The sequence below is a fragment of the Poromitra crassiceps genome (genome assembly GCF_964638095.1).
Source record: "Poromitra crassiceps genome assembly, chromosome: 2".
Taxonomy (NCBI): Eukaryota; Metazoa; Chordata; class Actinopteri; order Beryciformes; family Melamphaidae; genus Poromitra; species Poromitra crassiceps.
The window spans coordinates 4,064,686-4,077,990 of NC_139624.1; the positions used below are offsets into that span (position 1 = coordinate 4,064,686).

At 44.9% G+C, this 13,305-nt stretch overlaps 1 protein-coding gene across 1 annotated transcript; it reads right to left on the reverse strand.

Moving 5' to 3' along the window:
• Positions 1–3,369: 3,369 nt before the first annotated feature.
• Positions 3,370–11,549, reverse strand: LOC310791725 (uncharacterized protein; the record flags this gene model as incomplete). Its single annotated transcript, XM_083653380.1, has 5 exons — positions 3,370–3,718; positions 9,483–9,737; positions 10,050–10,171; positions 10,643–10,748; positions 11,116–11,549. The coding sequence occupies 5 exons, from the start codon at positions 11,547–11,549 to the stop codon at positions 3,370–3,372; spliced, it is 1,266 nt and encodes a 421-aa protein (XP_083509506.1).
• Between the last annotated feature and the right edge of the window lie 1,756 nt (positions 11,550–13,305).

The window sequence follows — 13,305 nt, forward strand, 5'->3', positions numbered from 1 at the left end:
CAGTCAAGTTTCTCTACTCCACTTCACTTCCCAAATGAGTTTGTGACTGTAACTTTGTCACCTTTATTGCAGCACCATCCACTGGGCCTAAGCTACACATTATTATTAATATTGTTATTAGTATGGTCATCATAATTGTATTATCTTTATCTCTGCAGTGACATCAATACTTATTTGGAGGGAAGAGGTCTCAGTGGCTGGCTTCTTGGTGATTCTGGCTATGCTTTAAAGCCATTCCTAATGACTCCAGTGGGAAATGCGCGCACACCAGCAGAAATCCAGTAGGTCTAATTTAGAGAACAATTTTGTAGGCTATAATCTCCAAAATGTATTGTGGGCATGACTGTTTTCAATCGATTTGTGATCCAATAGGTATAACAAGGCTCACAGAAAATGCAGGTCAAGACAGGAGCGTCTGTTTGGAGTCTGGAAGAGCAGGTAGCGATACCTATTATAAAATAAAATGAGTGCTATTGAACTGGCAAAAGGCCTTTATTCTAAAAACACAACATGTGTAGAATGGCAAACCTCCCCGACCCTGAGATGGATGCAGCAGCAGATGAAGGCGATGCAAATGAAGAAATGCAGCTGCAGGGACTTGCTGGGGTCAACATAAGAAATCAGTTAATCCAGGATTTCTTTGCAAGACCTTAAGATAAATACCAAATACAGACTGGATGGCAGATATCATTTATTGAAAAGATATAACAAAACAGAACATAAACACCACTTCAACAGTCTTGTGGTCAACTTTCTGTGAATATGGTGCCCTACAGAGTGTCAAAGGAATATTATTTCCCTTTTTACCTATCTATTTACTTATGTAATGAATTAGTTCTTGCATTTTTTTTTCATTTTTTTTTTCCAAAAGTAATAATAGTAATCGGCTACTTTATGGGCATTGCATTTAATTTAAGTAACAAATAAATAAATAGTAATAAATTGCCTAGTAACTAAATGGCACCGGCTACATTTCATTACTGCACTTTTTGCACAGCAACCTTGCTCGAGACTTCTCCAGCTCGAGTCGCTCTCTTTTAAGCTGGAGTCGTTCCCTCTCCATGGCCATTCTCTCTCTGTACAGGTCCAGCTTCTCCCTCTCGATATTTAGCAGAGCCATGGTGCTGTCTGATGATGTGTAGGAAGACTTGGTCCTTTTGGCTGCAAAATCAAATTGGACATGGCATATTAGCGTTAGATGGCTAAAACTAATATTTGATTGCATGCGTATAAGAATATCACATGGAGGATATGACAATTTGGATGACAGCATAGCCTATCTTCTGATCAGCCTATTATCATCATTATTATTATTGGTTTAAATTACCAGGGGGTGGTGTCAGTGTAGGTGAAGCTGGAGGTGGTGGTGACTGTTGAGTAGGCTCCTGCCAAATCTGCTGCAGAATGTCCACGCCTGCTAGGTCTGCAAAGTCTGCCATCTGTATGGTTACAGTGTCATCCAGGCCAACTTCATAAACATGCGGAATACCTGTGCATATAAGTTACTGTGTTACTGTTATGTGTGTAAAAAATAAAGTGTAAGATGAGTTACGTTGACATTCAACTGTTTATCTATATATAGACTGTGACAATTCATGAACAAGTAGCTGTTGCACGGTGGCTCAGTGGTAGAGCTGTCGCCTTGCAGTCAGAAGGTCCTGAGTTCGATTCTCGCCTGGGACACTGTGGGCGCTGTGGTTGTGTTCCCCCCCATATCTTCAGTGCCCACTGCCCAGGTGGGGTATCTCGTCGTAAGGGCCTTTCTGTCTGTGTGGAGTTTGCATGTTCTCCCTGTGCTCCCCCAGGGGGGTTCCTCCGTATATAACCCCCCCCCCCATTAGAAACATGCAGAAGATCAGATCGTCATCGTCATCCGACCAGTGACGACAACATCCGAAGTCGGTCCCCGGGCGCTGTACGAGAAAGCGACCACTGCTCCTGGCCTGCCCCCCGGAGGAAAGGACAAAGCCAGGATGGGTTAAATGCAGAAGACAAATTTCACCGGCCACCGTCGGCATGTGTGTGTGTGGCCCTCCGTGCATGTGTTGATTGTAATCGTGTGACAATAAAGACGGGCTTGTCCGTCTGAAATCGTGAAATCGTGAAATCGTTACCAGTATTACACACGGTGCAGATTGTTGAATCTCAGCTAATAACCTGTTAAAACAACATATACAGATAAAGTCAAACAGTTGAATGTCAACTAATAAGCTGTTGGAATGTTACACATACTCTGTAGTAGACCCTCTGGCCAAATAAAGTGTTGCCGAAGATAAATCAGTCTTTCATACCTTCATAATTCACCTTGCCTATGAGACCCACACTACGGGATTCTGCTGCTGTTAGTGAAGGGGGAGCACTGGAGGGGCCCCCGCCAGTTTTCTTCTGCTCCCTGGAGATGAGAGCTGCCTTCCTCTTCGTATCGCTTGTTATTGTCGTTAGTTTCTTTTTGATAGCATCAACGCTTCTTTGAATGCCAGATGCGGCAGAGACGGTTTCTGCTATTTTAGACCATTCCCTCTCTTTCACCTCCCGCGTGAGGGTGGCTGAAAACTTTCCGAAAAGCACGTCTTTAACCTTTTCTACGGCGGTCACTAAGACCTCCAACTCATCTGCCTTGAAGTTAAATGTCCTTCGTTTTTGGTCCATTGCCGCACAATCTCAACATACAATCTCAAAAATGTTCGACCGACAACAACAACACAGATCGTTAGCCTAGCATAGCGCTAGCAGGCTCCTAGCGCTCCTACTTGTTCTTCTTCTTCTACTAGTGTTTTATGGCGGTTGGCAAACAACCTGTGGTGCATTACCGCCACCTTCTGAGATAGAGTACCGCTCCTACTTCCTCCGCGAGTTGAGAAAGGAGGAGGTGTCTGTTGCTAGTAGTAGTAGTAGTAGTTTATTTAACACAATGTAAAATCCACATAAAAAAGCTTCAAATGAAGACAGTTTACATACAGTGGTTTAGTGGTTGCTAGGGTAACAGACAGAAAAGTTGATAACCGATGCTGGATGAGTATTTAGGATTTCCTAACAAGACATAAGATAGGATTTAGCAAGATAAGATAGGATTCCTAAAGTTAGTTAGGATTTGCTTCTGTAATACGAAATCAGAAAAAATCCTATCTTAAACTAGTCCTATCCTAACTTAAGACATAAGATAGGGAGTTTCTGTAATGTGGCCCCTGATGAGCAGCTTTGATGCTCTCAGCCCTGTGCAGAACATGTCTAGCTGCACCTGCATGTAATAGCCACGTGGCCCGTGTGGTTGGAGTTGAAATGCCCCATCCACCATCTTCACATCTGAGGTCTTGCTGCTGAAGAGGTCTTCCAGAGACTCAAAAGATTTCCCAAGACTGGACACTTGATCTATAACAGTTCCTCAGTGTTCAACACTCCATCAGGACTTGCCGACAGCCATGGCTCTTCTACACTGAGCACAGTGCCTCTGCCACTGACAGAGTAGCCACAGCCTTCCAGCCACTGGGAAGCTACCAGCTCACTCTCCTTCCCATATCGTGTAGCTGCATTCCCATGGAACCTGGGGTAGAGGTGCTCCTGCAAGGACTTCTCAGGACTGGCTCTGACTGGAACCCTCTTGGCTGAGCTAGCAGTGATGCGAATTTTGCGAGCATCATACCACATGTGTGAGGCACTCTGCTCTTTGGTGATGTGCTCCAGTGATGCATACTTGGTCAGGTCAAGTGCAATGAAGGTACTGTAAAATAACAGACACTTCTGGCAGGTGGTGGGAACATCATGCTCACCATGTGGGAGAGAATCTGGCTGGGGTGGCTCTTCTCTTGGCTGAGCGTTGAAACATTTGTACTGCAAGCTTCCTACAGGCAGCTTCAACTGGCTCAGGCTCTCCCTAAACGTATCATGTGAATGAAATGCAGGGGTGGGAGGCAGGGGTGGACAATGTGGCCTGACCTCTGGGCGCTGAAATTGGTCAGTGGCTCTGTGGTGTGCGAAGCTGATGTCGAGTAACCGCTTTGGGGCAAGGCTCCTCTGGGTCCCAGCATTCCAGTGGCGTTGCTTATCAGTTCATGCCATACCAGTGAGTCACTGGAACACAGCATTCTCGACCTGAGACAGAGAAAATTTGAATCAGAATAACGTAGCAAAGAAGTGGTTGGATCAATATACAGCAATTCTAAATCTTTCCTATTCAAAGAGGCAGACATCTGATTATCCTAATAATAAACATACTTACTGGTTTCCAAGTGATATGATTAGACTTATACTTACTGTGACATCTCCAGCCTATTTCTGTATGGCTGGAGAAATGGACCCCAAACCTGTGCAACTGATTATTATCATTTAGAAAGTGACACCTCAAGACACATTACTGAATATTAAAGATGATTGTAGTCGAGTAGGAACGGGGCTCCCCATGCACCTGAAAGATATATTTTTCGAACCTAGATTGTTGTACTCCTCAAGGTGTCTAATAAATATTTTGTTGTTACCCCGTTGAAATAGTGTCCCATGGGTCCGTTTGGCGGCCATCTTTGCGGGCATATTGCGATGTCTGATGAAAATGGATAAGGGTCAAAACTTTTGAACTAGACATCATACAGAGACAAATGACACTACTTTTCTCTATGATTTCGGCATGAGAAATTGATTGAGAGGGTTGTTTTCACGATTTTAACAGGTTTGGTATAGTAAAACTTTAAAAAAAATGGAAAAAAGTGTATAATTTACACTCAAAATCTTGGGGGGAAAAATCTATCTACATATTAGTCCATGAGCCAGAAGGCTTGGGAATAATACACATTGATTTTTGGCTAGGTATACATCTCTAGAGTTAGAAAATATGTGATAGCATTGCACCAATGGTAGCTAAATGTGTGTTATCACTCGATTTATAACACCATGCACCATGCATAACACTTTTCAAAACTAGTAATTGAGAGACTTATAGAAATTTGAGGCTAAGTTCATGCAAATCAAGTTTTGCCCAGAATTAGCCCAGAGCATGCTCTAACAATTTAGCCAGAGCGCCCAAGCCGGTGGCCCCCGGGGTCACCATGGCGGCCAAATCCAATATGACCACTGCCCGAAAAAGCTTTTGGCTATAACTTTTGAAAGAGATGAGCTAGAAATACAGACTTGGTGTCTTTCTTATGTTTTTTGATCATTAGAAAGGTGTTGGAATGCTTATCTTTACTAATGAAGATGTGTGTGGACCCCTAATCTGCATTTTTCCAAGATAGCAGCAACCTGAATATGAGTTTTACCATAACTGTTGATGCTTTTAGCAAACTCGTGTCCATTTTATGGTTTTTGAGATTGAGAAACACAATGTAATACTCAGATTTATGATTGAATCTAGTAAGTAGGCTACCAATATGGCCCTTTTTTTTTTTACATACACTTTCACCCAGGTTGAGTGTAGAGTTGTAAGAATAAGTTACCATCAAACTGGTGGAAACAAACAATCTACAGTATGTATCTTACATATTTTATTGAAAAAATTAGACAAATAGAGTAGAACCCATTCCCATTGATACAGGTAATAGCCAGTCTGTGCATCAATGCTCTCCATAAATGTGAAATGCTGATCAAAGGTGTTTAGAATTTGAACAAAATAATACAATATCAGAAACAAAAACAGAACAAAATAATAAAAAATTATAGGTGCCCATATATATTGTTGGAACAGGCACTCTTGCATCCACATTGAGGTGCCACGGGCTCCAGTTTTACAGCATTCACAGCACCCACTACATGACCTTTTGCAGCCACAGCAGAGAATGATGGCTTAGGCTTTACTGGCATCTGAAAGATGGGTCCAGTAAGGTTCCAAAGTCTTGGTCATGGAGTCCCAGTACCAGCCCCACGTAGTGAACTCTGGGTATTTTGCTGGACAGAGGTTGCCTGATTCCAGTAGAAGCTGGCCTGCAGCAGTGCCCATTTGACATGCTGAATCAGTGCATCTTGGGTGGGAGGCAAGTTCTCGAGGGACTTGATACATTTGAAAAAAGCCAATGTCTAGCATCATCTACTTGGCTGGAGCCACAGCTTTTGTTACCGGCTCTGCAGGGTGTCCACCCGCTATGCCGACCACCCGCAATGCCGACCTTAGGTTTAGTAGTGGGGGGTGGGAGAGGTTAGGTTTTGGGTTAGGGTCTGGCGGAGGTTAGGTTTAGGCGTGGGGGGTGGGAGAGGTTAGGTTTTGGGTTAGGGTCTGGGGGAGGTTAGGTTTAGGCATGGGGGGAGGTTAGGTTTGGCGTGGGGGCTGGGAGAGGTTATAGCTCCAGCCGGTCCACCGACACGCTGCAAGCCGCCTCGCTCAGCTGGTTCTGTTTGTGGGCTATCGGCATTGCGGCCTGTCGGCACTGCGGCCTGTCGGCACATAGACGCGGCACCCTCTGCAGTGACTGGGATCCCGCTCATGAACATTATCCAACGGACACTTAAAGGACTTTTACTTAACATCACTTGGACATTTACATGGACATTCTACATGGACATTATCCCACGGACATTATCCTACCCCCCCCAGATTTTCTGTTTGCTTCATCCTCTGCTATTGTTGTCATTGTTGCGCTGCATACTGGACTAAGTCAAATTCCTGGTTTGTAATATTATTACTCACTATGGCTATTAAAATTATCTTGAATCTTGAACCATCACACAACAGCTGCCCTGCTCCAATCTATTGGTTTGCACCCGAACGGGTGCGGTTTGAATCAGAACCACCAGTGGTCCACACGTCACACCAATCAGCATCCTAATGGCCCATTTCCACCGCTGGTATCAACGCGGCCCCGCCCAGCTCGTCTCGCTTTTTTGTCTCATTCCACCGATCAAAAACGTGGACAGCCCGGGTTGAGTCGGGGTTGCCCGGGTTCATACGGTGACGTTAAAACACTGCAGACGACTGATTGGTCAGGCAGAATCGTGTTTACTCTATCTACTGACTGTCAGTGCATACCAGTTTAGTGGGGCTTACCTTATCTTCTGTTATGTTATTTCCATCAGTCTTTTGTGTTGCTGCCTTCGCCTCTGGTGAAATAAAATCGATCTCCTTACTCAGCTTTAACATGGCGTTGGTTTTCAATTGTTTTGAGAGAGAAAAAGTCCGCTGCTCAGGAAGCTCCTGTAGTTGTGTGCAGCGTCGGCTGCGCTAGGCCGCAGGCGGGGGTAAGTGAAGCCGCGGTCTTGCCTGGTGAGAGGCCGCCGGGGTAGAGGCTTCACTCTGTAGCGCAACCCCCGTCCCTCGCGCAGCGCATGCATGTGAGTTTGACTAACAACAAAGTGATATCCATTCTCCTGGCCGATTGTCACATTTGCCCATGTACACTGTAGGTAATTTAGAGGCACCAGTATTTCATAAACAGTTTAAAAGTTCTGTGTATGGATTTAATTTTAACGTTATATGTTATAGCCTACTTCGGTTATGGGCGGAGGGCAGATATGCGGTCGCTATGACGACCAGGTGTGGGCGGGGGCAGATCGAGCAGCGGTGGAAACAAAACATCCATCGGGTTGAAACAAATAGAGCCGAGTGGTGACGGGCTGTGCAGGGCTGTAAAATGTGGTGGAAATGAGCCATAAGAGGCAGCTACAGTATGGGCACTCAGATGGGGCTTGACAGTGTGAGCACATAAATCGTGAGCTTTGGCTTTACATTGTACAGCAGGAGATGACATTAAACAACAACATTTCAAAACTCGTACAGTGTTTCGTTTTTTCACTAAAAGTTTTAAATTAGATTTATTCGCTTCAGACTCACTGCTATTTACATGGACTTTAGCCAGTATATAGGTGCACACATTGTGCTACACCCATCACTGGGCTCTATCTTCCCAAGAGATAGATGAAAACATAACCTTTTTCAATAAAAACAAAAACATTTATTTAATTGCAGAAATTATGTGTTCGGTAGTGACAGCCCTTAAAACCACATGTTGACTTTCAGACTTTGGAACACATTTACTGCAAAATATTACAACTTCTATACTCCCCATGAGGCCATGAGAGACAGGAAGTCTATGGCCTCTATCTTCCCAAAAGCGCTAATTTAGCGTTTGCGCTCGTTTAACGCCGTGCGCAATGCAAATTGGGGGCGGACACAAGCGCATGCCTGTGATAATTGTACTGGGCATTGGCTGCCACAAGCCAAAGCAGGCATTCAGCGCTAAAATGCGGGATAGATGGCATTACCCTATCGTCAGCTGCGCGCAATTACTTTGCGCTAAGAGCTTTGAAAAGGACCTCTTACGCGCAAATACCTCGCGCTCTCGGAGCGCACCCGTAATCTTCGTCTAGCGCAGCGCAGTGCAAAGTAGAATTCCTTTTGGAGATGTCATTACGCACAGCCTCGACATCAAATTATGCTGCTAAAATTGGGTATTAGCAGATAATTCAGTGAGGCAATCAACTAGAACTCACTGAAAAACTTTTATCACATCGCAAAGAGGGAAATGAATTGAGAAAACCTGTTGGACAATAGACATAGGCTATTTACCTCCATAACCCGAAGGGTCGTTGGCACCACAGACGATCTGTCAATAAGCTCCCTCTGTCCTCACACGAGTGAGTACACTCTATTACGCATGGAGAGAATTACAGCATATTGCATGCCTAAACAACATGCCAAAAACAGCCATTGCGAGATGGGAATCTGATTGGTTTTGATTGACGTAATGCCCAGCCTTGCCTGGCCACGCCTGTGAATAATTCTGGTAGTTAAGACCGCCCAAATCCCGTTTGCGCAGGCATTTTGGGGTGCAGATGATTTTGACTTTCCGCATCCCGGCCGAGAATTGCATCCCCAACATATTTCGGGGCTGTTTTAACTTAGAAATCAGGGAGGTCACGTCTACCAGACAATTCTATCACTTTTAAACAGTTATATTTCTGTATAAATCATTACAAGTATGCTCTCGTGAGGTGGGGATGCTTTTTTTTGCTACTCGGCGGGGGAGCAAAACTCGACAGAACACCTGGCGGACGGCGCAAGGCGGAATGCTATCTTACGTGCCGTGCCTTAAGGCACGCGCAAACAGGTGCGCAAGCGCTATTAGGGGATAGCGCCTGTCGGAAGATAGAGCCCACTGTCTCGAACCGTTTGGACTCGGTTCCTCCAACGACCCCCCAAAAATTCAATTCACTTACACCGACCGATCAAGCCGAACACACAGTTTTAAGATGAAACTGCACCTGTGTCGTTTCTCCACATCTCACCCCCCCCCCCCCCCACACACACACACGCTCTGTTTTACATCACAGAACAAGCGGGTCAGTCAAGTTATTTCAGCGGCCGGCTGCCTCGCGAGGCTTTTAATCCGGGCTAAGTGACAGACTAATCAGCTATGAGATTACGTTCAGCAGCTCGTTTGGGGGGGCTGCTTTGCCTCAGTGGTCACAGTGTGTGCGTGTGTGTGTGAAGAGAAGCCATATTTTCACAGTCACTAAATGATTGACTACTGATGATGAACCCATTTTTCGATGCCACCTTTTCCCACACTCTCGTTGGCTGAACATCTGGTGGCCCTGCTTCCGCCACTCTGTCGTCCTGACGAGCAGATGGAGCAGGTTCCTCGTATGCCTCACCGTGCTTTTCACACAAGTTGTGGAGAGTGCAGCATGTACTTATGATGGTGGGGACCGCAGAGATGTCAACATCCAGGCGTTTCCCCAGGCACCTCCACCGCCCCTTCAGCCGGCCGAATGCACATTCCACTGTCATTCTAGCCCTGCTGTGTCGCTCGTTGAAGTACCTGCAGGGTTCATACAGACATTACAAGATGAAATTCAAGTACTTTATCAAACACTTTTTTTTTTTCATTTTCAAGGACTTCACGCAAAGAAAATTCATTTTCAAATGTAAATTTGCCCCAACATCAAATTTGAATTGCGTGTGAATTAGTGTGCCTTAACCAAGTCTATTCTACTATCAATCCTGTGTGCTGGACGGGAAACTATTTGTCCCATGTCAATTTAAATATTGAGTTTTAATGCTGGTAAATGTCACGTATCAAAACAGCCACTGATGGTCACTGGACTATAAGGACCTTGTATGGACTCTGTACCTCTGCTCAGCTGTCAGGTTCCCTGTGTCAGTGTACCCTTTGAGCAGCCAGCTTCGCAGGGGGTACGCAGGGTCACCAAGCAGCATGATCGGTACATGGACATCATTGATCTCTTCAGTGTCCTTAGATGATGGAAATATAAGATTAGTCTTTTATTTTTATCAACATATGAACAAAAACAGTCAAGCTCAGACACGGGATGGGAAAACAAAGAAAAACACATACATATGATATCAACTATTGTTGTGGTGCTACCATCCATATAGGGTGCTTCTGTGCTTGTAGAGATGCTATCACCAAAATTCAACTTAAATATTAATTTAGGATCTCTGGGTATGGTCAAGCAAAGATAGGTGAGGCGGTCCTTTGCCAATTTGAATGGGAGATTTTCCAGGAAACCGGGAGTGAAGATATCAGAGAGAGGCATAAAGTCACTCTTTGTCCTAGTCAAATTTATTTACAAGAGATACCATAACAGGCAAGTCCACCCATTGTTACCCCATATTATGTTGTAACAAACTGCAATATGAAAATAACATAGCACATGCTCTCTGTCTCCAAATTGGGGAAGAGGGTGGCAGAAAAAAACTTACTCGTGGAAAAAGGTCCCCTCTCTCTGCCTTTGCGTAGATATTGGAGTTCCGAAGAACCCTGGCGTCGTGGACGCTTCCAGGCCATCCAATGTAGATGTTGGTGAAACTGTGAGGGAACATGTAATGAGTTGTCATACAAATATTTAATCTACTTTTTAGGCCAAATATTCAATTATCAATGAGAAGAGTACTAAAAAAATACACATGTAAATATACTCAATATATGGTGTGTGTGTCCTGTGTGTGTGTGTGTGTGTTTGTGTCCTGTGTGTGTGTGTGTGTGTGTGTGTGTGTGTGTGTGTGTGTGTGTGTGTGTGTGTGTGTGTGTGTGTGTGTGTGTGTGTGTATGTATGTATGTATGTACAGTATGTAGCCTATGTATAGATAGATGTGTGTATATATATATATATATATATATATATATATATATATATATATATATATATATATATATATATATATTATAGGCTTACCAGAACTTGTGATCTGCAACCCCCTGCAGAAGAACCGAATGCCAGCCTTTACGATTGAAGTAGTCAACATGATTGTCTTCAGGGGCAATGACAGGGATATGACTCCCGTCAATCGCTCCAGCGCACTGGGGGAAACCCCACTTCGTTCGGAAGCCTTGAAGAACCTCCCGGAGCTCATCTCCTTCAGGTAGCTTGATGTAGTCAGGCATGAGGACATGCTGCACTGCCTTGCTAAAGTCGTGGACAATTGCGCAAACAGAGGACTTTGCAATGCCAAACAGGTTAGCCAAGGTGCGGTAACCCTCCCCTGTTGCTAGCCAATACAGGCCGACTCCTACTCGCTTTCTCACGGAGATGGGTCGTCTGTAGTGAGTGTCTTGCCGTGAGAGTCTTGTGGAGAGGCGGTGACAGATGTAGTTGAAAGTAGCTGACATCCTAAAATTTTTGATGAACTCCGTTTCAGTGTAGGCATGCACGTCACGGTCCCACCACTCCTGGCTTCGAGACCGCATCCACAAACTCCTCTGTACAGAAGTAGCAGCTATTGCTCCACAGAAAGCCACCATTAAGAGTTTTGCTCTCTTTCTCCTCCTCCTCCTCCTCGCTATCATCTGCTCCCGTATTCGCTGGCTTCCACTGGACAATAACTTGTAAATTAAACCGTGAACAACAGATGAAACAACATCGTCAGCTACCGCCATGTTTACTGCTGTCTTCTTCCGGGTTTACGTAGAACAGCAGTGCGCCGCGTGTGACGTTATTGTTGTTCTTCTGCGCATGCGGGTCACTTCATGTCCGTGATCTGTTCACACTGGAGTCTGATATGGGCCACTTTTAAAAAGTCTGTGTGAACAGCCACACACAAAAATCTGATGTGAGCAACAAGTCAGATTCAAGCACTAACTATGGCTGTGTGAACGTAGCCTAAAAGTGGCCAAATGGGTTTACCATTATCCAAATGATTATTATGTGACTGAAAGACACACCAATTTAGGGGGGAAAGATTCTCCAGAGTCTGGGCTCTGTCTGTGGTGGTGTCAGTCACGATTTGTGACAGAAGTGATGTCATCACTGATGTCACAGACATTGTGATCTATAGACCTTATTTGATTGACGTCACTCATGTACGGGCACGCCCACCGCCACCATATTCTCGACATAGTGCTGCAGCTTTAAGTGACAACCTATGTGAGAGCAGCGTTTATAGGAAGCTAGCCGCCGTTAGCGTTACCTGTATCGTTCCAATTGTGTTCGGATGGTGACCTGCATTAGGCATGGCTGTAGTAATGACAGCAATAAAGTCCCCGTCGTTTGTTTCTATCTCTACCGTCCACAGACGTGAAGGGAGTGAGACGGAGGATACGTCAGCAGCACAGGAGAAGTGTGTGGATAGTTGGGAGAGAGACAGGTGAAACTTTCTGACAGCTCCTTCTTTTGTTTATTATTACAGGCAGTAATGGCAGCATACAAACAACAACTCTGGGTTTTTTATTGCCGTCATCACTATCGCTATTTTGTAATGGAACAGAAACGACAATAAGGCTGTTACTAGTTGTCAGGGGAGCGTACCTATGTTCCCCGGGTCCTATGTTCCCCGTTTTTGTGGGACCGGGGAACAGAACCCTTTCTATGAAAAAGGGTCCTATGTTCCCCGCTTTTCCCAAATAGGGTCCTATGTTCCCCGCTATGTTCCCTGGTCCGATGTTTCTCCCGAAATGCCAAAAACAGCCTACCTCATATGATCGCGTGATTCAATCAAAAGACAACACTCTCCGTAACATTTGGAAAGGGCCTGCCGACGAAGTCATTTTTTTTCCCACCATCATTTCAATCATGAGAGACTTGTAAGACATTTTAACAATCTTTATTGAATCAGAATAGACAGTTTGAGTATGGCGTATGACTCCATGATGTGACGCTCCTCTTGCTATGAGAGAGGGGGGCGTCAGTGCTGTATGAGATAGAAAATCCCCCAAAGGAATTTAAAGTTTTTAGGAACTGGGAAAGTTCCTAAACAGGGGGGGTCATGGAGCTCGCCTGGGGTATGCTTTAGTCATTTCATGGGCTGACAGGGGGAGATTTATGCATGCCGGGAGATGAGGGGCTGACTGGGGTTTTTAGGCAATGGCAGGGATGCATAGGAGTGGATGTGGATAGCCCGGGCATGGGCGCATTTAATGAGAAATGGGA